Source organism: Plasmodium vivax, chromosome 9 (genome assembly GCF_000002415.2).
Source record: "Plasmodium vivax chromosome 9, whole genome shotgun sequence".
Lineage (NCBI taxonomy): Eukaryota > Apicomplexa > Aconoidasida > Haemosporida > Plasmodiidae > Plasmodium > Plasmodium vivax.
Window position 1 is genome coordinate 572674 of NC_009914.1, and position 20158 is coordinate 592831.

A 20158-nucleotide genomic window follows, 5' to 3' on the forward strand; every position below is an offset into this window, starting at 1 on the left:
CACACAGGTTGAACAACGAAATGGTTAGGAATCACGTGGCAGTTGGGACGGGGGATGAATGGGCTAAACTCGGCGAATAAAAAAGAGACAATTGGGGAACGCAGACTCGCCTCTACATTTGTCACAACGTGGCGATTAGTAAAAATAGCCTCAAAGGCACAACTGTGGTCAGGTCATGTGTGATTGCCCCATTAGGGACGGGTCATTTTCCTCTCCGTCCAGCTGACTCCTTCAAAGGTAGTAGCGTAAAGATTCGCCGCCGCTTATAAAAAAGAAGAAAAAAGAAATAAAGATTGTGGAAGGGGGTAAGGGGGATAAGCGGGATGTGCAGGATGATGGCGTCCGTTCTGATTGGCTGCGCGGGTGGGCAGTGGAAGGCTACCGGGAGGCGTCGCCCTCAAATGTATCCGCGCGTGCATACGTTCGTTTGGGACGTAGTGGGGGGGCCTGGCCTCCCAGTGAAACGTGAAAAGGGGTTAACATAGGCTAGCACGAGTTAACACGTGACAGCAGTTGGCACAAGTAACAACACGTTAGAACAACCACCAGTTAGCGCAACTTAACACGTGAAGGGAGTTGGCGATGCCCCGTTATGCCACCCCGCGCGTCGCGCAGCAGTCGACTCTGTTGGGGGGCGGGGGCCCATTTTACGCGCCTTTGGCCTGCGCCCAATTAATGCACTTGTGCATGCAAAATGGTGCAAAATTGTTTTTCTGCCGGTTTGGTCAAAATTGGCGGGTTTGACAGTTTTGCCAAATTGCCGCTTCACCCCTTCGCCATCACCCGAGTGGGGAATTATTTAACCGCTCTGCTGCGTCCCCCTCCCGCCGCCGGCCATGCGCATAAACAGTTGCCCCCACCAAGGGGCACACACACCCACAGATGACACTCAGCGCGTCTTCCTTCGAATACATCGTTCGGTAACCTACCCCCAGAGGGGGAGATCCACCTGAAGGTAACATTCGTTCATGTTATAACTAAACTGTGTGGATTTTTTTTTTTTTTTTTTTTTTTCTGTCCTATCGAGCGGAGATGCCCACCAAACGGTGTACCTCGGGCGGACACTGTTGTGAAAGGACATATGGTGGGTAATGAGATGCCGCACCTTCAACAAACAATCTTGCAAGGGGGGCTACTCTTAAGTGGGCACTTTTAACCAACGCGGTTTTTTATTTTTTCTGCCCATGTTGGAAATGGCATTCACTTTGACGCTCCCTCTGCATGTACATCCTTCTGCACGTACGTCCTTTTTCAGTCATCTCCCCTGAAGCGATTCCTCTGAAGTAACTTCCCTTGGCCAAAGTTGAAGAGCTGGGTACATGTGCACCTCCTCATATTTTTTTTTTAACTTCTCAAGTTGTGCAACTGGTTAGCCGCTAAACAGAAGTTGTCACCCCGGCATGAGCGTCTTCAAATTTACACCCATTGGTAAAGACTCCCCCGCTCCCTTTTTTTGGAAAGCAGCCCGGGGATGCTGACCGGCAGACAAGCTGGTAGATAGACAGACTGGTAGACAAGCTGATAGCCAAGCTGACGCAGGGGAGGGTTACCAAAGCGGGTGCCCCTTCCGTCATGAATAACCCTGCAGAAGTTGTTGCCGCCCATTTGAGGCGCACAGGCAATTCGAACGAAATAAGGCAGGCTTCGCACGTAGAGTCCGTGGGGGGAAGCGCCAACAGCAGTCTGGACGACGATGATGGTGGTGGGTATGATAGTGCTGCCCCCCCTGGGGAACTCCACACAACTGGGGACGCTCCCCCTGGGGAATTCCGCACAACAGGGGTCGTCCCCCCTGGGAGGCAAAAAGGAGGGAAAAAACGGATGTTCAAAATAAAGAAAAAAAAATCACTTACACCACTGCATATTGATGATGGTGGCTTTACCCAAGGGGGGGAGGCGAAAGGGCCGGACGTGGCGCTGGAGTCATTTGCAATCACGAGGAAGCGGAGGCGCCCGCCGCTGCTGGGCAGGGGGGTCGTGGAGAGCTCCAACATCGAGCTGACCAGCAAGTTGGGCGGCAAATTGGGCAGCAAGCTTGGTGGCAAGCTGAACCCCACCCTGTCGCTGGTCGCCTCCAGAGCCGTGGACGGGCTGCTCGGCGGCGTCCACAAGCACATGCAGGGGCCGTTCTCCCTGGACCTCGATGGCACGAATAACTCTCCCCTGGCCACCCCCATAGTCACACCAAATTTGTACTCGAACATCAGCACCCCATTTAACATGCACAATGGCATCCCCCCCTCTGCACCTGCCCCGATGGCCCTCCCCCCTCAGGGGGTCCAAGTGCCCCTTCCCAACGCGCAGCCCCAACCCCCCCCCAGTGTAGCCACAACAGCAACAGCCGCGCCAGCGGCTACATCCCCAATGGCGTCTCCAACCACACCCACACCGGCCGCCAGCACAGGAGTCCCCCCCCCGCCGGGGATCCAACTAGCCACCAACGCAATGACTTACCCACAAATGAATATGCAAAATGTTATGACCGCAAATCAGATGGCCCAAAACCCAGCCTTCAATATACATCCCACGGCCACGAATTTACGGGATGACCCAGGGAATGTAAATTACAATGAGGTGGTTACTATAACGATTGGCATTGTCATCTGTCTCTTCCTCTTCTGTTTCGTTTTTGGATGCATCGTGAAGATGTGCAAGCCGGCCAAGAGACGCCGTTGATGGGAAGTGTATATGTGTGTGTAGCAAGTCGGCAGCTTTTAAATCAGCGGAGCGGGTACTCTGCGTGAGCCCCTTTTTTCCGCTCCAACGTGGCCGTAAAAACTCCCCCCGTTTGAGCACCCCGCCTGGGTTAATTCACTTTCATTTTTGTCCTTCCATGGGGGGGTCGCTCCTTCGCTTGTTAAGTGAGGGCCCTCCTGAAGTGTTTGCTTTTTTTGGTTTTGTTTTACGATTTACGTTTTGCGTTTTGCGATTTATGTTATATGTAATACGTTTTATGTCATACGTTTTGTGTTTTTTTTTTTTTTTTTTTTTTTCCGCTTAAGCTTACGCTTACGCCTCCGCTTACACCTCCGCTTCGATCACTGCACGATCACCGAGTAGTAGGTCTTCCGGCCCAGGCCCAGAACGGCGTAGTAGCTCCCGTCCTTGGCCCTCACAAAGGAGGAGGCCAAGCTTAAGCGGTACTTGGCGTCCTCCACGAGCCTTCTGTTGAGGTAAATGCACCGCTGAGCCAACTTCTCCTTGGCCTCTTTATTAGTTGCTGCCACATGGAACCTCCGCAGAATATGCACAATGCTAATTTGCTTGTTGTGTAAGTCGCTCCTGCGGATTAGGATGAAGGGGAACACCTTCAGCTGGTCGACCCGGTCAACCACTGCGAAGCGGTCCTCCTTTAGAAGCCTACTCAGCGTGTGAATGGTCCGCACGGTTTCTTCGCCGTAAATGAATGCGGTGACGGCGTCGGCCAGTTTTTCCTTCTTCCTGTTGATGTGGGCATCGCCCGTAGCTTCTGCTCCCTCTGAGGGGGATGGAGTGGGCTCACTCGGGGGGTCCCCCCCTTGGACCTCCAACCCGGTGAGCATGCAAAGGTAGGAATCCACCTGCTGGTCATCGACATTGCGTAGAAAGTTCCAAAAGAGAAAGGGGGGGGTGTAGTCCCTGTCTATCCAAATGGGCATTTTCCTATTCTGCTCAAACAGAGATTTGCTATATTTGGTGTCGTTCCTATGGAGCAGCAAATTGGTGGTCAACCCATATAACTGCTCATTACACAGGTGCTGGCAGAGCTCTATGCCCGACTGGATGTTCCCCCATTGGTCCGACCCCCCGATCTGAATGCAGCACCTGTACCTTTTATATAAATGCACAAAATCGTAGGATTGCAAAATTAGGTAATTCAAATCCTTCAGCGTTAAATTGTTGCCTTTCAATTTGGCCTTGAAACAATCTTTTTTTAAAATTCTGTGGAGGGAGAAATGCTGCCCGTGCGTTAGGAAGTCTACGAGATCCATTTGATCGTACCATTCTCTATTGTTTACGATGGTGAGAGACCCTTTGTTTGGCTCATCGATTGAAAAATCCCCTAATGGGGAAGTGCTCATGTTTGGTGTACCCCCCCGGAGAAGCAGCCTCACAATGGTACTTCGTATGCTCTCCTCATTCTCGCGGATCTCCTCGTGGAAGGGCCTCTTCCGATCTGCCTGTTGAAAGGAGGGGTCTCCAATCATCGTGGTGCTCCCGCCTAGCAACACCACTACGTCCGTCTTATGGTTGCGCAAAATGTCTAGTGTGATTAGCTGCACGAGGTTCCCCAAGTGAAGGTACTTACAGTTTACGTCAATTCCTAGGTAGACTGCTTTCCTCTTTTCCCTCTTCGGTTCCGTCTCGTTAGAATGCAACATCGCATCTACAGCTTTCACATCACTAACGTAGTGGATTATCTTTCGCTCGAATAACTTTTTCAACGCTTTTGACTTTATTTCGTGCCTCTCCGTTTGGCTCTCCCCCAGGGAGGCCTTGCTTGAGCTCAGGCTCTGGTGGGGGTGGAGCTTGTAACACTCGGTTTGCGCTGCGTGGGTGAGGAGAAGCAGCACGCAGGAGGACCACCCCACCATCGTCCGGCTCGCCCATTTTACGCGGCGCAGCGGAGGAGTGGGGATAGCGGTGGCGACGGCGGTGGCGATGGTGACGGCTCTACTATGGGGTGTCAATTTGGGGGGCCCAACTCGCCTATCCCCTGGCCCCCCATTCGCGTGGCCGCATGGGGTAGCGACTTCACTGGAGAGTCAACCCTTTAGGACGCAAAAAAGGTGTGAAGAAAAACCAAGGGGGGGAGAAGCAAATTTTTGAAAGTTGATCGTTTGACATATTAACGTTTGACGGATGAACGTGTGCAGATGGACGAGCGCTCCACTCCGTTGTGCCCCCTTTTGTTCTTCCCCCTCCCCGAGATGGGTCAACTCGCGCAACTTCTCCAGGACCCGGCTGGTCAATCGAGCTGACGCACATGAGCCACTCCGCGCAGCCATGTGCGATTGTGTGAAATTTTTTTTTTTTTTTTTTTTTTTTTTCTTCATTTTTTTAAATGCCTATCCCTTTTGCGCACCCGCAGTAGGGGTCGCCAAAATGGGAGGAACCCACCTGCGAGTGAGCGGCCTACATGGGAAGAAGCAGCTAAACAGATCGTTGGCCTCGAGTTGCCCCTTCCAAAATGGGCAACCCCGACTCCCCCAAACAATGTTCTCCCTAAGTAGGAAGCTCCGGCTGTCGTTCGAAATCCCCTTCGGCCAAATTGAGAAAGTCACGGCCCGGTCCTCGGGCCCCGGGGGGCAGAGCGTCAACAAGGTAAGTCGGAGGCCTCCCGCGTGGCGAGCCGTTAAACCAGACTTGCTGGAAAACGCCTCCCATGAGACGCACGTTAATCCGCCTTCACAAGAAAACGCCCCCTCACACTTCTTCCCTTTTTCTTCCCACCCCCTCCGAACGGCAGGCGGAGACCAAAGTGCAGCTCCGCTTCAACGTGGACGCGGCGAAGTGGATCCCCCCCGCGGTTAGGGACAATTTAAAGTAAAGCAAAAAAGGAGAGGCGTTTAAAATGGTTCATATGGGGAGAGGTGACACCTACGTGACTTCTACGTACTTCTACGTACTTCTACGCAACTTCTACGTAACGTCCACGCAAGTGCTGCCCCACCAACACGTGCCACCTTCCCCCCGCTCGATTCTCCCCAGGAAGGTGCACAAGAACCGGCTGAACAAGAACAACGAGCTCATCGTCGAGTGCGAAGGTGGGTCGTGCGCAAAGGGGGGAAGCCACAAAGCTGTGAAGCGGTAGCGACAGTGGCAGCGGCAGCGACGGTGACACCATTGGACGTCCTTTTCATCCCCTTTTCCCTTTTGACCCATCCCTTTCGTCTTTTTTTTTACCTCCCCGGCAATCTTCCCCCCTCACACGCAGAGACGTCCTCTCAGATTTCTAACTACAAAATTTGCGCCGATAAATTGAGGGCCCTCCTGGAGGAAGCCGAGGTAGGTGCTCCCCCCCTCTCCCCTTCCCATTAGTGAACACCCCTTGTGGATTTTGGCCCCACCCATGTGTACTTTCCCCACTTCACTTGCATTCCTCGCAGAATTACAAGGAGAAAACCAAATACACGTCGGTTAAGGATTTTATACATTTGATAAAGACAGATGAGCAGGTAGGGTTGGTCCTTCGCTACCTTTTTGTGGAGCCATTTTTTTTTGGGGGGACTTCCATTTCCCCTTTTTTTTTTTTTCTACACCAAGTGGAGTGCCAGTGTACATACAGCGCACTCCGACGTGTTCACCAAACGTACCTGCGCGTTTTACTTGCAACCCCGCTGCGCAGATCAAACGGTATAAAGATGGCCTTATTGACCGCAAGAAAAAGCGAAAGGAGAGAAAGTTTAACAAGAGGGATTACGATTGAGCGGATGGAGGCAGCTCCAAAAGATGCCAAGCACTTTGCACCGTCGCATCGCATGGGTGGACTTCCATTGGACGAGGAGAAGTTGCGAATGGACAGGTCACTCCGAAGGGGGTCAACGCATAGATCGGCCAGACGGGCAACCCAATTGGGCACCATTTAAGGGTAATCCCAAGGAGCGTCTACAGATGAGCATGACCCTCTGCTGTTGTGCATACGGTTAGCTGCGTATCTTTGCAAAAAAAAAAAAAAAAATTCCCTTTTTTTTTATTTTTCTTTTTTCCAAACCGGTCGGATTTCCACTGACTGCCCGCCCCAAGGGGTAAAGTTGACAACCACGCGAACCGCCTAAATAACTTTTTAAAAATTATTTAAAAGGGGAATTTAAAATTTAGGCATTTTTTAAAATATACAAGTGCACACATGTACATGGGCATTGAAAAAAGGGGGGCAAGGAAAACCGCATAGGACGACTGTGGGGGGTGGGCACATACGTGGAGTGGCAATGTGGGTAGATGCAAGGCGTGGCAATGTGGGTAGATAAATGCGAGCAGATACACATTTGTGCGTGCTTGTGCGAGATTGCGCGGGTACATGCACAGGCGGTGGTTCAGACGCACACAGACGGCGGCAAGCAGAGGGTGGCATGCACAGGCACGTTCGCGCAGGCATGGGCGCACGTCTGACTGGGAATGACTAAAGTTGCCTCCACACCCGGTGTTAAACAATTAGCAGTTCGCGCGCTTCTGCCTGTTCGTGGCCACGAGCGAGGCGTGAATGAGCATGCAGGTGTGTTTGCATGCGGGTGTATGTGTGTATATGCATGTGTGTACGTACGCATGTATGTATGAGTGCATATGTATGCCTGCGTTGTATGCCCGCGTTGTACGCTTCCGCGCGGGGGCTGCTATCCTTTGGCTGCGTGCTCTGCCGAGTGAGAAGGCGGGGGAGGTGGGTAACTGGGGCTGCCTCCCCTGCATGGCGCCTACCTACGTGCTACTACTTTGCTACTACTTTGCTACTACTTTCCCACGTATTTGGCAATTCCTCTGTGTAGTGGTCTCTCCTTCTTTGCTGCAAAAACCTTCCTCTCACACTTCCTAACGCACACAACTGTGCTGGCCCTCAGTTTTCTATGTCCTCCTCGTCGATGGCCACCGCCGCCGCCTGCTCCAACTCCTTCTCTGCCTCCCTGACAATGTTCAGGTCAATTTGGAATTCGGGAGCTTTGGCGTGCTCTCCTACGAACACGAGGTTTGGCTGGTTAGATAACCTTCTGGCTAGCCAAAGAAATGGTTTCTCAAAATTATAATTTGACCTTGCAGACAAATCATAATATTGCAAATTTCTTTTCCTGTGGAATTGTATTTGTCTGGACTTCACTTGCCTGTCCTTTACGTCTACCTTGTTTCCCACTAAGACCATCGGGATGGTCTCACAGACTCGGGTAATGTCTCTGTACCAGTTGGGGACGTTCTTGTAGGTGATTCGAGAGGACACGTCAAACATAATAATCGCGCAGTCACTCTTGATGTAGTAGCCATCTCTCAGCCCTCCGAACTTTTCCTGGCCGGCCGTGTCCCACACGTTAAATTGGGTCTTCCCAAAGTTGGTTTGGAACTTCAGTGGGTGCACCTCCACACCGAGGGTTGCTAGGGGGGGAAAGAGCAGTAGATTAGCAGTGGGGGAGCGGTGAGTCAGCAGTGGGGGGGCGGTGGGTTGAGTATCGCTTGCCGCGCCCAACGAACGGAACCCTGGCAAACACACACATGCGCAGAGAGCGGCATACGCACACCCCCATCAAGGGGAGGGCCTCCAATTCACTTACGAATATATTTCTTCTCAAACTCTCCCGTAAGATGCCTCTTCACAAATGTGGTTTTTCCTACACCACCATCCCCAACTAAAATGAGTTTGTACTGTGGTATGTATTCTTGCGAGTCCATTTTGCGTTTACGTCTGTCGAGGGGGGGAGCGGAAGGGTTAGCGGTTGGGTGAGCGGTTGGGTTAGCGGTTGGGTTAGCGGTTGCGAAGCGGTTGGGTGAGCGGTTGGGTGAGCGGTTGGGTGCGCGGTTGGGTTAGCGGTTGCGAAGCGGTTGGGTGAGCGGTTGGGTGAGCGGTTGGGTGAGCGGTTGGGTTAGCGGTTGCGAAGCGGTTGCGAAGCGGTTGGGTGAGCGGTTGGGTTAGCGGTTGCGAAGCGGTTGCGAAGCGGTTGGGTGAGCGCACGGTTAAGAGGGCGGGAACGGGAGAAGGCGCGGCAACTCCCACCACTCCTGAATTGTAGTAACGGGCACGGTTCCGCTATATGTGCGGCACGGTTATGCAAAAAAAAAAAAAAAAAAAATCCACTTAAGCGCATCACAGGGGGAAGCACACCAGGCGTGACGAGCAATCACAACTACAGCGCCCTTCACATATGGTGCGACGACGTGGAAAAGATTCTTTTCCCCCCAAAAAAAATACACATGCTGCTGTGTGCAAATACGGGAATGATCATTTGTGCGGCCTGAATGAAGCAAATTGCATGCACATGTGCAGGCATACGAAGCGATACACACACAATGGATACCCGCACGCTCCTTTCTCCCTCAGTTTATGCTCCCAACTCAAATGGCGCGCAACTGGCCAGGCTGACAAACGTGTGCACTTTGTATTCTTCCCACACAGGGTCGTACTCACTGCGTCACGCCGCCGATTGGCTAATAGTTCGCCCTGCCTCCGTTCCTCTGGCGTCACGCGTGGGATAAGCACCTCGGGGAGGAAGAAACTAAGAGAGTACAAAACGAACGGAAGGAGTAGCACACTGAGCAAGGCAAACGGGAGGGACAACACAACAGCGGAACGACGGAGTGAGGGAGCGGTTCAAACTAAGCAACTACGCAGAGTGAACGGGTCATATGTAGGCAACACAACAAAAACAAGGAGCTGAATGCAGATGATGCAAAAAAAAAAAAAAAAAAGGGGGGAAAGAGAGAACTCTGCGAATAAAAATAAACGCGTATATCTACGCAAACGAATAAACAAACAGAGTGGAGATGTTGGTTGCTCAGTTGGGGTAGGCACATAAACGCTCGTCACAGCGCAGTTCGTAGGCTTCCTCTCACGTACGTACATCGCTCTGTAGCATTCTTTTACTTACTTAAAAAAGGGGAGGCAGCAAATAAAAACAAAGAAATGGGAAAAAAAAAAAAACAAAATAAAAAAAATATATATATAAATAGAATAAAATAAATATATTAAGAAAAGCAAAACTTTTTATTTAAAAAGGCTTTTGTAAGGATGAAGGGGGAAAAAAAAAAAAAAAAAAAAGGCAACTTCGATGGAGTAAAAATTACATTTATGTGAAAAGGATGGGGAAAAAAATAAATAAATAAAAATGACGAAGAGAGAACTCGAGAACTCGCATAACAGGAACAGGGAAAGAAAAATACAAAAATTAAAAATTACCCCTTTCGCCGAAATTGCGTAACTTGGTAGGTATGTATACAATACAATATCCTTGGCGAGGCAAAATTGTTCACTGGTGGAGTGTAGCACAGCACAGTACAGTACAGTACAGTACAGTACAGTATGGTATATAGTATGGCATGGCATGGTATGCTATTTTTTTTTTTTTTTTTTTGTATGCCTTGCCTGGCTATGGGGGGAAGCCTTTTTTTTTTTTCTTTTTCACCTCCGCGCGGGGACCCTGTTACGCATACAGCGCGAATGGTAAATTCTGCGTACGCAATTGTATGGTATAATTTGCGGTAATTTTTGCGGTAATTTTTGCGGTAATTTTTACGACAATTTTTGCGGTAATTTTTACGACAATTTTTACGACAATTTTCACGACAATTTTTACGACCATTTTCACGACAATTTTTACGACCATTTTCACGACAATTTTTACGACCATTTTCACGACAATTTTTACGACCATTTTTGCAACCTTTCTTGCGACCTTTCTTGCGACCATTTTTCTTTCCTAAATCCACGCGGTACTCTCGTGTGCACTGCGGCACGCATACGCCGCGCGTACCCCCCCCGGGGGAAGAATAAGCATGGCGAGTGACCTGTCGCACGGTACTGCTAACTCGCACGCAGAGTGCCCTGTGGGTACCGTATAGCATAACCCCCCTCCCATTTCGCTCGGTATGCGCCCTTTCCGTGGGCAATCAAACGTTCATATGACAGCGCGACTGCGTATGCCATGCGGGATGTAAATTAAATATATATGGGCAGGTACGCAACGTAGTCCTTTCCACCTACGATGCCTATGTAGCGGAGGAGTGCCGCTATACGCACATGCGCAACACATGTGAGAGGAGGCTCTCGTGCCAGTGGGGAGCGATCCTACGTGATAGTAATACTCCCCTACGCAACGGCGCTGCAGGTAGGGAAGCGAACAGAAGGTACGGTGCCGAGCAGCCCGCGGTGGCTATCTGCACGGTGAGCGAGGCGTTGGCCGATAGGATGGCGCGCCGCGGTAGGGTGAAGGCGACAACGAAGGTGAGGAATGCTCGTCGTTCTTTTGGCACGTTCACTGCCAATTTGTTTGGAACTAAAAAAAAATATTCCCCTTTGCAGCATCGTTTTGCTGCCTCTGCGCCATTGGAGCGGTTCGCCCGTTGTTAACAGCGTAAGGAGAATTTCCCTTTCGCCTATCATGCTTGCAAATTTTTCGGGACGCTGCCAAGTGTGGGGCGCCCCTCTAACCTTTGCCCATTACGCTAATTGCTATGAGGGGAAATAGCCAAAAGGTGGGAAAAGCGAACGCGTGCTTTGTAGAGTTTTCACGCTACGTGAGCTTCACACCTGTGATGCAAATCAACGGGCAGTCTCGACAGACCCTATGGAAGGAGCCAGCACGGTGGGGATAGCGGTGGATCCGCATTATCTGTACATTTTTGCGTAAAAAAGAGGAGGTACGTATACAACGCGTTGCAACGGTTTAAACTGTTACACTGCTTAGTTGCCATGTTGCTGTGTTTGCCAGTTGTGAACGTGCCGGGAATGCCGTCTGTACATCCACAGGGGCGCACCCTATTTGGCTAGCAAAAATTATGAACAGGTCAGAATTTTTTTTTTAAATAGCGGAAAAATAGCCAAAATGGGGCAACCTCCTGGCTAGAAAAAAAAAAAAAAAAAAAAAAAAAATACCCACTTTACGGCCACGCATTGCAGTGAGTAGCTAGCCGCACGTGGGATGGGTAGCACGTCTTCTCCCCGTTTTGGATGACCCTTTCAAGCGCCGCATTTTTGCAAAGCAGCATGGGTCGTTGATGTAGTGTACGTACGCCCTTTTGTGATCCTCCCTGGGTGATTTTGCCACAGCGCAAGCATAATGATGACCATGTTGGGTATCCCCCCCAAATGGTCAAGAGATAACCCAGCTGGGTTATACCGTCCTTCACTTGACACTTCTCATTTTATGGAGAAACACGCCACGGTGACGCGGTTGGAGTTGCCCAAGCACGCACGCCATGGGGGAGAAGGAAGAAGAGGCCATGTGGGAGGGTTCAAAACAAACGCTAGACGTTTAGAAGTAAGTTCGACCGTTTTGCCGTCATGGGTGGAAACCTTCTAGGGAGCTGTCTCAAATGGTCCTTTTGGCTCGTCGAATTGGGAGAGGGATTATTTTATTCTTCATGTCGGTTGAGCGGATGTACCTCGCTGCATGTCCGGTGAGTGTCCCATCGCACCCGTCGCACCCATCGCACCCGTCGCACCCGTGCACACCTCCAACGGGGCTCCCCCCCCCTAGCAGCGCTCGAATATCTTGTACAGCTGGTTGAGGGAGGTCAACTCGATGATGTACCCATTGGTGGAGAAGGTGCGCGGGACCCGCATGACGCTGTTCAGCTGAATCATGGGGAAGAAGTATTTTTCAAAAACGAGGTTTATATTTTTGGAGGCTGCCAGATGTTTATTCACATCCACAACGGTTTCGTCCCCCAAGACGTTTTCAAAGTGGTAGCCTTGTTCGTCGCTGCCAACCGCGGGTTCTTCTCCCCCCTCTGAGGCGGCCTTCCCCTGTAGCATTTGTATCTCCTTCTCCTTCAGCATGAGTAACTCGTTTTGGAAGGTCCATTCCTTGTCATCGAGGAGAGTAACTTTGGAATAGAAGTTGGCGATCAAATAGCAGATGCCGTTGATGCAGTTGAGTTCCTTCTCGTAATCTACCTGCGTGGCTAGTCTTAAGAAAAGGAGGGGCAGGAACTCTTGCCCGGGAAAATACTCCCCACAGCATGCAGGGAAGGTACACACACAGCCGTCTTCAATAATGAGGGAAAAATAATCTGCGTACATTTCCTCATAGGAGTAGAACACCTGTTCCAATTCGTTGCAGATCCTTTCCATATTCTTGGTGACGTAATCTGGGTTTTCAAAATAACCTGACTGTGAGTTGTTCACTGCGACTAGCAACAAATCGTAGAGAGGAATTGGAGGGTCAAATTTGAAGGGGGGGATTCTCCCAATTCGATTGAGGATCGACTGGTAGGTGATCTCCTTTATGATGAGTGGCATTTTGATCATGAGCAATTTGTCTTTGTACTGAATGAGGCTATGTAAGTTATCCACTGCTCCTACGTATATGGAATTTTTTAAACACTCTGTTAGTTCCTTTTTCTCCTTTTCTTCGCAAATTTTTTTGAGTTTCCTTATGCTGCTTACATCATCACATTCACATGGGTAGGACCTATCATACTTGGTACTGCTCACATGCTTTTCCACGTTGGCGTTGAAGAGAGCCGGCTTGGGAGCTTCCAGCTTTTGAATTTCATACTCCTTATCCTCGAAGACGACCATCGCTGTGTCTTCGTCCTTCTTCGCCGTCTCCTTCTTTAGGAAGTAATTCGTCAGGGTGATTTGCCTGTGGTCTGTGCGCACCCGCTTGGTGTCTATGGGTTTCTTTTGGGCATTACCCACCCCTGGTGCACGTTCGCTGCCTATATCGCTTCTCCCTTGGGTTGCCGCCAGATGCTCCTTCTTCACCTCGACCTTCATGGAGGACACATCGAAGGTAGTCTGCACCATGTTCACTGTGGGCGCCCCGAAGCTCCTCGCGTTGTGAAAGTTCTTAAGGAAATCTTCTATTCGTTTAGAAATGAGCAAGGCGATCTCCTCTTGGTAGAGGAAATGCACCTCCTTCTTCGTCGGATGAACATTCACATCCACAATATCGTATTTGAGCCTTATGGAGAGGTACACCCAGGGGTAGTTCCCCTTTGCAAGGAAATTAGCATACTGGCTTTCACACATCCTCTTTAGTATGCCGGATTTTACTAGACGGTCGTTTATAAAGAAGATGTAGCTGCCCCTTTTCCCTCCGTAGGTGGGGTTGCTTATCAGCCCGTAGCACTTGAAGAAGGTGGGGATCTTCTCCTTCACGAAGATGCAGCTGAGTTCTTTGGAGATGCTCCTGCCGTATATCTTCTGAATGGTCAGCCGCACGTTGTTCAAATACGTTTTGTGGTTCTCGTCCAGGTGCTTCTCCTCGTCGAGGATCTTTCTCTCCAGCTCAGTGTAGGGGTGTGGTTCTCTGTACGCGACAGTGGAGGGGGGGCTCCCGCCGGTTGCTGGGTCAGCCTGCCCTTCGGAGGGCTCCCCCACAGCTGCGAGCTCGCGGAATAGCTCCTTCCGCTTCCCTTTAATAACGTAGATGCCTCCAAGTCCGCCGATGCCCTTGCCCACCCCCTGTGTGCTCAAATCGACGGTGTTACTAAGCCACTTCTTACACGTGAAAGCAACATGGGGGTAGTGAATGGCATATTTCTGCAGCACCTCCAGACACTTATTATACTCATCATTATGATTTAGCGTCCTTAGCCTAGAATTCATATTGTAGAATAAATCGTCAAACCGTATGATGGTACCGTCTTTGCCTGAACAGATGGTGGGTTCTTCCTGTGTGGGTTTGCCATCCTTATAGGAACACGTGTAGCAGAAGGGGGCCTCCCTCTTCTTCGTTGTTATGGTCAAGTAGGAGACGTGCGAGATGGAGGACAACGCCTCTCCCCGAAATCCGAAAGTCTTAATCGACCGGATATCCTTATGAGTCGTTATCTTGCTTGTGGTAAATCGTTCGCAAACGATTTGGAGGTCATCCTTATGTATGCCATCTCCATCGTCTATTATTTGTAGTGCCTTCAGTCCCCCCTTGTTCAGGTGCACACTTATGCTGCTCGCGTTCGCGTCGAGGCTGTTTTCGATCAGCTCCTTCAGCGCGTTGCACGGCCGGATGATGACTTCTCCCGCGGCGATTCGGTTGATGTCCTCCTCCGCCAGTTTGATGATGCGCCGGTCGCTGGACGCGCAGCCGAAGCTGGCGGCACCGCTGTTCACTGCGCTGCGTTCTTCCATGTGGTTTACGCGTAATTTGTAGAGAGGCTGCACTGCACATGGCTCACCGCGGGGTGGTATGTACCCCTAACAGGTTGTTCTTCCCCCTTTTTTGCAAAGCGGCCAGTGAGCTTGCGGCAAAAGGGGAGGCCCTCCCTGCTGATCTGGACCAGAGAGAAAGCGTGCACTCCGTTGAGGCCTCCTCTCTACGGAGCTCTCCCCATGTACATATACACAAAGATGGGGGACCATCCTGGTGGGAAAAAAAAAAAAAAAAAAAAAAAAAAGGCGCTCCAATCAACCTTCACCACTCACCACTTTTTAACCCTTTCAAATGAAGGCACCTCAGTTGTAATGCACTCTTTTTGTATGCTCCTTTTTTTTTTTTTTTCCTCCCCCCCCTTGTGTGTACTCCCACTGCGCGCGTTTCGCTGCAGCGAGGGGGGCGCGCCCGTCTGCTTTTGCTTAACCATCCCCGGCATTCGCAAAAAAGCACATCGCAAAGGCGCACATCGCGCTTATCATTTCGTTGCACACGCATTTGGTCATATATTTTTTCACACATTTTGTTATGTATATGTTTGCTTTTTCTTTCCCGTTTTGTTTCGTCCCGTGGGGGTTCTGCTAACGCGCGGCATTGCACGCACGCTCAGGTCGGCCGCTATCCCCCAGCCCGCCAGTTGCCCTCGCGGAAAAGAGGGTGTTCCTCCTTTGGTAGACACACTGGGGGAGCGGGTGAACGATCGTTCAAGTGAACGCATGAGTATGCCCCTGTGCCATTTGTTTGCCCCCCCCCGTGGAATGATTTGTTTGGCGCTCCTCCGCAGCTTCCTTACTGCTCCCCCGTCGCTTCCCTACCGCTTCCTCGCCACTCCTCCGCAGCCTCCTCGCCGCTTCCTCACCATGCTGAGCGCGAAGAACAAATTCGAAATCGCCAGGAACAGGTCCTGCAGCAGCATAAGAGAAAACCTGATGTGCTCGTCGGTCATTTTGAAAAACTCGAGTTGCCTCCTGAAGAGCAGCCCCGCGTTTGAGAGCGCCACGCAGGTGAACAGGCAGGGCGAAGGCATCCATGGTGAAGTCTTCCCGGGTGAAGGCCTCCAGGATGAGGTGGCCTCCCCGGAGGAGGCTCCGCTGAGGGAGAGGAGTGCCAAGGAGCTGCAGCAGTACGTGCACACAAGTGGAGTCCCCCCCGACGATGGGGCCGCCTTTATGCCAAACGAATGGCCACAGGACCACGACGTGAATAATGAGTTTAAGAATGGAATTCTATACGACAGAATTGTAATGTCCAATGGGACATATAACACTGCCGTGGACAGTGTGCATAGCAACTTCCAGACGAATAAACTGGAGAATGTGGTGAACTCGATTAAGTTTGAAGAGAACACGAGCATCAAGATTCCCTCCTACTTGAGGAGCTCCCCCCTGTATGTCCTCTACCCCGAGCTGGGCTACCTCCAGGGGGGGAGGGAGGAGCGTAAATCAGAAGGGCGATCAGAAGCGCGGTCAGAAGCGGGAGCAGAAGCGAGATCAGAAGCGAGATGCGACGAGCGTGCCGAACAGGAGGGCGCTTCAAAAGATGGCGCTCAGTTGGGAGGGCGAGACGACGCAGGGGGCCCAGCGCAGTCCGAGCGGCTGCCCAATGAGCGGCTTTCCAATGAGAGGCCCCCCCCCCCGCAGAACAACCCCCTGAACAGCTACCTCCGGTACGCCCTAAACAGCAGCCACACATCAGGCAGAAACCGAATGCACGACTACTTCGAGTCGTCCAAAAAAAACATGGTGGAAATAGCCAACCCGAATGACCTGAACCACACACTCCTTTACACGAAGAAGAGCACCCCGACGGACCTCATATTCAATTTGTATAAGAACAGGTACGTCACCAGCAGCAGCAACCACACGGACAATGAGCTGAGCACACTGAAGGTTCTAAAAGGACTCAAAATGCCTATCATCGAAAAGAACGAAAAGGGAGAGAATATTACCATTGCGTCGGAAGTTAACGCCAAAAGGAGAGTCAATCTTATAGAAAATGAGGGCACTAGTGCAGACACAAACAGAGGAGCAGGAGGAGGAGCCAAGCAAGTGAGTAGGGGAGGCAAACCCAATTTGATTGTATCCCTTATTGATGTATCGTCTAGCGATAAGGCGTCCCTAAAAACAGTTCACCTCGAAGGTAACAAAACTGCAGGGGAAAAAAAAAAAATATTTCAATTGAAGAAAAAGACAAGCAAAGATGTGCAGGTGCAGACGAATGATGGCGATTTTGAGGAAGCGGAGAAATGCTGTGTCGACTCGGACGTTGAACGGGTTGTTAGTATACTGGAGGGAAAGAAAAAAAAGGTTCCCCCAGAAGACTCGCAGGGGGGTAGCCCACCTCGGAAAGGGGGAAGAGGGAGGTTCTCCATTTTGTACTCCGATGTGAGGGGGCCAGGGGAGAGCGGCGAGGAGACGCCCTCTGGCAGTGGGGACGCGGAAGAAGGGGAAGAAGCGGACGAAGGGGGGGAAGTGGACGAAGGGGGGGAAGTGGACGAAGGGGAGGCGGAGAGGCGTGCCAACCCCAGCGCAGATGCAATGACTTGCAATAGCGTTTCGCGGAATGGCCGCCTCGAAATGACCCAAGCTGTGGAGAACTACAACCAGTTTCTGCGAAGGGGGAGAGCCCGGGGGGGACTAAATGGGACCGTACTGAAAAAGCAGTCCAGTGGACCCCTTCGTAGTGGCCCCCTAATTTGGGGGGAGGCTCATCTGAACGGGGCCAAAGCATCACCAAGTAGTGGTAACAATGGGGGGAAAGAACCAAGTGGATGGGATGGAAGTCCCCCCAGAGGATATAATCCCACAGATAAGTTAACCATGGGGTGGTCTATCCCCCAAGCAAAAAGAGATCCTCCACCCTACCTCGGTGCAAAGGTAAGTAAGGCACTTCTTCTTCAGAAGGTCCCTCCCCCCTGGGTTTACAAGACCCCGGGAGAGACCCCCACTAGTGCACCCCTCACTGGGTTTAGAATCCATAGGGGGAACTCTCCCACAGACCGGGTCTTTACCAATCACCCCTCCGTTGGGAAGCTTCCCCATGTGTGCCCCAACGAATTGAGGTATTCTGAACCCAGGCCAAGCAGAGTATGTGTGTACATTAAAAGTAGTCCCCCTGGGGGAGGCTCCCATAGATGTGACACAGACCAATCTGGGGATGAAAGCAAATCTGCAACTGCATGTGATGAGGAGTATGTGAAGGAGAAAATCCCAAACGATCTGCTACTCAAAAAATTGTACATTCAAAAAAAAAGGCAGCTCTACGAAAGGAGGAAGTTCGAAAGGGCCATCGCCAGCATGCTGGAGAGGAGAGCCATGCTGAGGGAGCGGGCGAGGGACAAGTACAGCGCGTTGGCGAGCATCCACGGTGGGGGTAGCGGCCATGGTGATGTTGGCGGTGGCGATGTTGGTAGCGACCGGGGTGACGAATCTCCCAGCAGCGCCGAGCGGGACCGCGCTACCCCTTTAAGAACCCTCAGATGGGCAAGGGGTCGTCCAAATCGAGCCTACAGACCTGCGCATGGGTCTCGTGCCTGGAGGGATACAACCCTAGGGGGTTATCAGAATGGCCACGTCAGCAGCTGCAGCAACGTACACTTGTACTCCTCAAATGAAGAGTCGGACGGTGCGTTCGGCAAGAGGGCGCACAACGCAGCGCGGAACTGCAGTGCGAGAGATGGGCGCAGAGGGGTGGGCAGTCAACTGGCTGAGCGGGGCGAACAAAACTGCGATAGCGCCATCTCACCGCGAACTCCCCTTGAAGCGGCAGCGAAGGAAAGACGCTCCGATAAGCTGGCAAATGAACGGAGCAAGGGAGGAGCCCCCCACAAGTTCTCCCCAAAGTTCTCCCCCCAATCGTGGAGGCTCAGATCCCTGTCATACAAAAACAGGGTATCTAAACTGAGCGTCCTGGAGAAAAGCATCCAGCCATTCAAGGAACGCGCAAAAAGGAATGAACTCCTTGGGGGAAACAAAAGTGACGAAGGAAGTGACATCATTCGGAGGGAAATCAAAAAATGTGTAGAGCGAGGTGGGTATGGAGAGTCGGGCGACGAAACGGAGGAGGAGCCAAGTGGGGGAAGCACTGACGCAGGGGAAAAACACCTCATGAAGGAAAACCAATCCGAGGAAGATGACCAAACGGGGGGAATAAAAATTACCTATAATTTAGGAAAAATCGTGAAGAGGGGTAATCCCACTCCACACGAATGGGTTAACACCGAAAATGCGTTCAGCCCTCCACTTAGTGAGGCGAAAGGACGCACTGATGAGAGACAACACGACGGTAATGAAGAGCAAACGGATGAGCACATCTGCAAACGGGGGGACGAAAAAAGGGAATCCTCCCTGGCGGAAAAAAAAAACACAATGGGAATGAGCTCAGCTACAAATGGGGACTTCCAAAAAGAAAAGACAAACAAATCGGATAGCCTATTCAGGGTAAAAGTAACAATAAAGAAGGCCCATGAAGTTCGAAGTGAAATAGACAAACGGAGTAGTAACCCGGAGGAGGGTTCCAACCCTAATCGCTTCGTTTTACATGAGAATGTGCAGGGCGTGGGTTCCTCTTCCTACAAAGGAAATACAAACAATGGGTGCATCACACGCACAGGGTTGGCACCCAAAGAGAAAGGAAATTTCAGCGACACGGAAGTGGCCACTAGGAAGAGAAACTCGGAAAGGCCCCCAAAAAAGGGGGCGGGACCCAATGGTAATGGCAGCCTCGAATGAGGGGATCACCATTTATCTACTTGTTTGGCAATTCACTTGTGGCGCGTGAGCATATGCACAGTAGGATGTATACTAGCATACCTACTTGGGCACCCCCACGTGCGCACCCTTTCGTCACTCTTTTTTTTTTTTTCTTTTTTTCGCAACCCCCATGTAGACCCCTCCTGCAGCAGAACCTTCCTGAGGAAGAACGACGGGCACGGAGGTGGAGACTATTTAAAGATCAAGCAAAAAGAGACCGCAAATATGCGAAGCCACTCTCATTCGAAGTTTTCCATCCAGGTAGAGGAAAGCAAGGAGACATTACCCGGCATTGAGTTCACCCCCAAATGCAACTCACCCCTATGCAGGGGTCGATCTAATGAGGCGGACCGGCTGCAAGACTTGGAACGTATCGACCCAAACAAGTGGATACAAAAAATTTTCGGAGATACGCACTGAAGTTAGGCGGCACTAGGAGAGGTCGCAAACCCCCCCTTTCCTGCGTTAATGTGAAGAAGACACACGCACCTCTGTCATCCTCTAATCGTTTATACGCCTATGCAGTAGGTACACAAGTGCAACAGGAACGTTTAGCGGTTGGGTGTGTACCTGCCGATCAACACATGTTTCGCGTCTTGTGCTCCTCCATCACGGGAATGATCCCTTTTTATA

At 51.2% G+C, this 20158-nt stretch overlaps 7 protein-coding genes across 7 annotated transcripts, besides 15 other annotated features; 3 read left to right on the forward strand and 4 right to left on the reverse strand.

Annotated features, from left to right (window-relative positions):
• The first annotated feature begins 204 nt into the window (after window positions 1-204).
• Window positions 205-301: a microsatellite.
• Window positions 302-1572: 1271 nt separating this feature from the next.
• On the forward strand, window positions 1573-2676 carry PVX_091500 (hypothetical protein, conserved; the record flags this gene model as incomplete). The annotated part of the gene is made up of 1 exon (XM_001615241.1): window positions 1573-2676. The coding sequence occupies one exon, from the start codon at window positions 1573-1575 to the stop codon at window positions 2674-2676; it is 1104 nt and encodes a 367-aa protein (XP_001615291.1).
• Window positions 1706-1733: a microsatellite.
• Window positions 2677-3038: 362 nt separating the features above from the next.
• Window positions 3039-4574, reverse strand: PVX_091505 (tyrosine-tRNA ligase, putative; the record flags this gene model as incomplete). The annotated part of the gene is made up of 1 exon (XM_001615242.1): window positions 3039-4574. One exon carries the CDS (start codon window positions 4572-4574, stop codon window positions 3039-3041), a length of 1536 nt encoding a protein of 511 aa, XP_001615292.1.
• Window positions 3438-3525: a microsatellite.
• Window positions 4575-5158: 584 nt separating the features above from the next.
• On the forward strand, window positions 5159-7937 carry PVX_091510 (Immature colon carcinoma transcript 1, putative). Its single transcript, XM_001615243.1, has 6 exons — window positions 5159-5304; window positions 5450-5526; window positions 5692-5747; window positions 5918-5988; window positions 6090-6158; window positions 6329-7937. The coding sequence occupies exons 1-6, from the start codon at window positions 5197-5199 to the stop codon at window positions 6407-6409; spliced, it is 462 nt and encodes a 153-aa protein (XP_001615293.1). The 5' UTR covers window positions 5159-5196; the 3' UTR covers window positions 6410-7937.
• PVX_091515 (GTP-binding nuclear protein Ran, putative) lies at window positions 7532-8352 on the reverse strand (the record flags this gene model as incomplete). The annotated part of the gene is made up of 2 exons (XM_001615244.1): window positions 7532-8058; window positions 8235-8352. 2 exons carry the CDS (start codon window positions 8350-8352, stop codon window positions 7532-7534), a joined length of 645 nt encoding a protein of 214 aa, XP_001615294.1.
• Window positions 8353-8669: 317 nt separating this feature from the next.
• Window positions 8670-8712: a microsatellite.
• A 113-nt stretch (window positions 8713-8825) lies between these two features.
• Window positions 8826-8849: a microsatellite.
• A 245-nt stretch (window positions 8850-9094) lies between these two features.
• Window positions 9095-9114: a microsatellite.
• Window positions 9115-9154: a microsatellite.
• Window positions 9155-9698: 544 nt separating this feature from the next.
• Window positions 9699-9718: a microsatellite.
• Window positions 9719-10097: 379 nt separating this feature from the next.
• Window positions 10098-10364, reverse strand: PVX_091520 (hypothetical protein; the record flags this gene model as incomplete). The annotated part of the gene is made up of 1 exon (XM_001615245.1): window positions 10098-10364. The coding sequence occupies one exon, from the start codon at window positions 10362-10364 to the stop codon at window positions 10098-10100; it is 267 nt and encodes an 88-aa protein (XP_001615295.1).
• Window positions 10365-12148: 1784 nt separating this feature from the next.
• Window positions 12149-14921, reverse strand: PVX_091525 (DNA mismatch repair enzyme, putative; the record flags this gene model as incomplete). Its single annotated transcript, XM_001615246.1, has 1 exon — window positions 12149-14921. Exon 1 carries the CDS (start codon window positions 14750-14752, stop codon window positions 12149-12151), a length of 2604 nt encoding a protein of 867 aa, XP_001615296.1. The 5' UTR covers window positions 14753-14921.
• Window positions 13965-14009: a microsatellite.
• Window positions 14922-15634: 713 nt separating the features above from the next.
• On the forward strand, window positions 15635-19945 carry PVX_091530 (hypothetical protein, conserved; the record flags this gene model as incomplete). The annotated part of the gene is made up of 2 exons (XM_001615247.1): window positions 15635-19484; window positions 19662-19945. 2 exons carry the CDS (start codon window positions 15635-15637, stop codon window positions 19943-19945), a joined length of 4134 nt encoding a protein of 1377 aa, XP_001615297.1.
• Window positions 15736-15817: a microsatellite.
• Window positions 16336-16360: a microsatellite.
• Window positions 18193-18242: a microsatellite.
• Window positions 18705-18726: a microsatellite.
• Window positions 19416-19438: a microsatellite.
• Window positions 19946-20009: 64 nt separating the features above from the next.
• Window positions 20010-20065: a microsatellite.
• The last annotated feature ends 93 nt before the right edge of the window (window positions 20066-20158 follow it).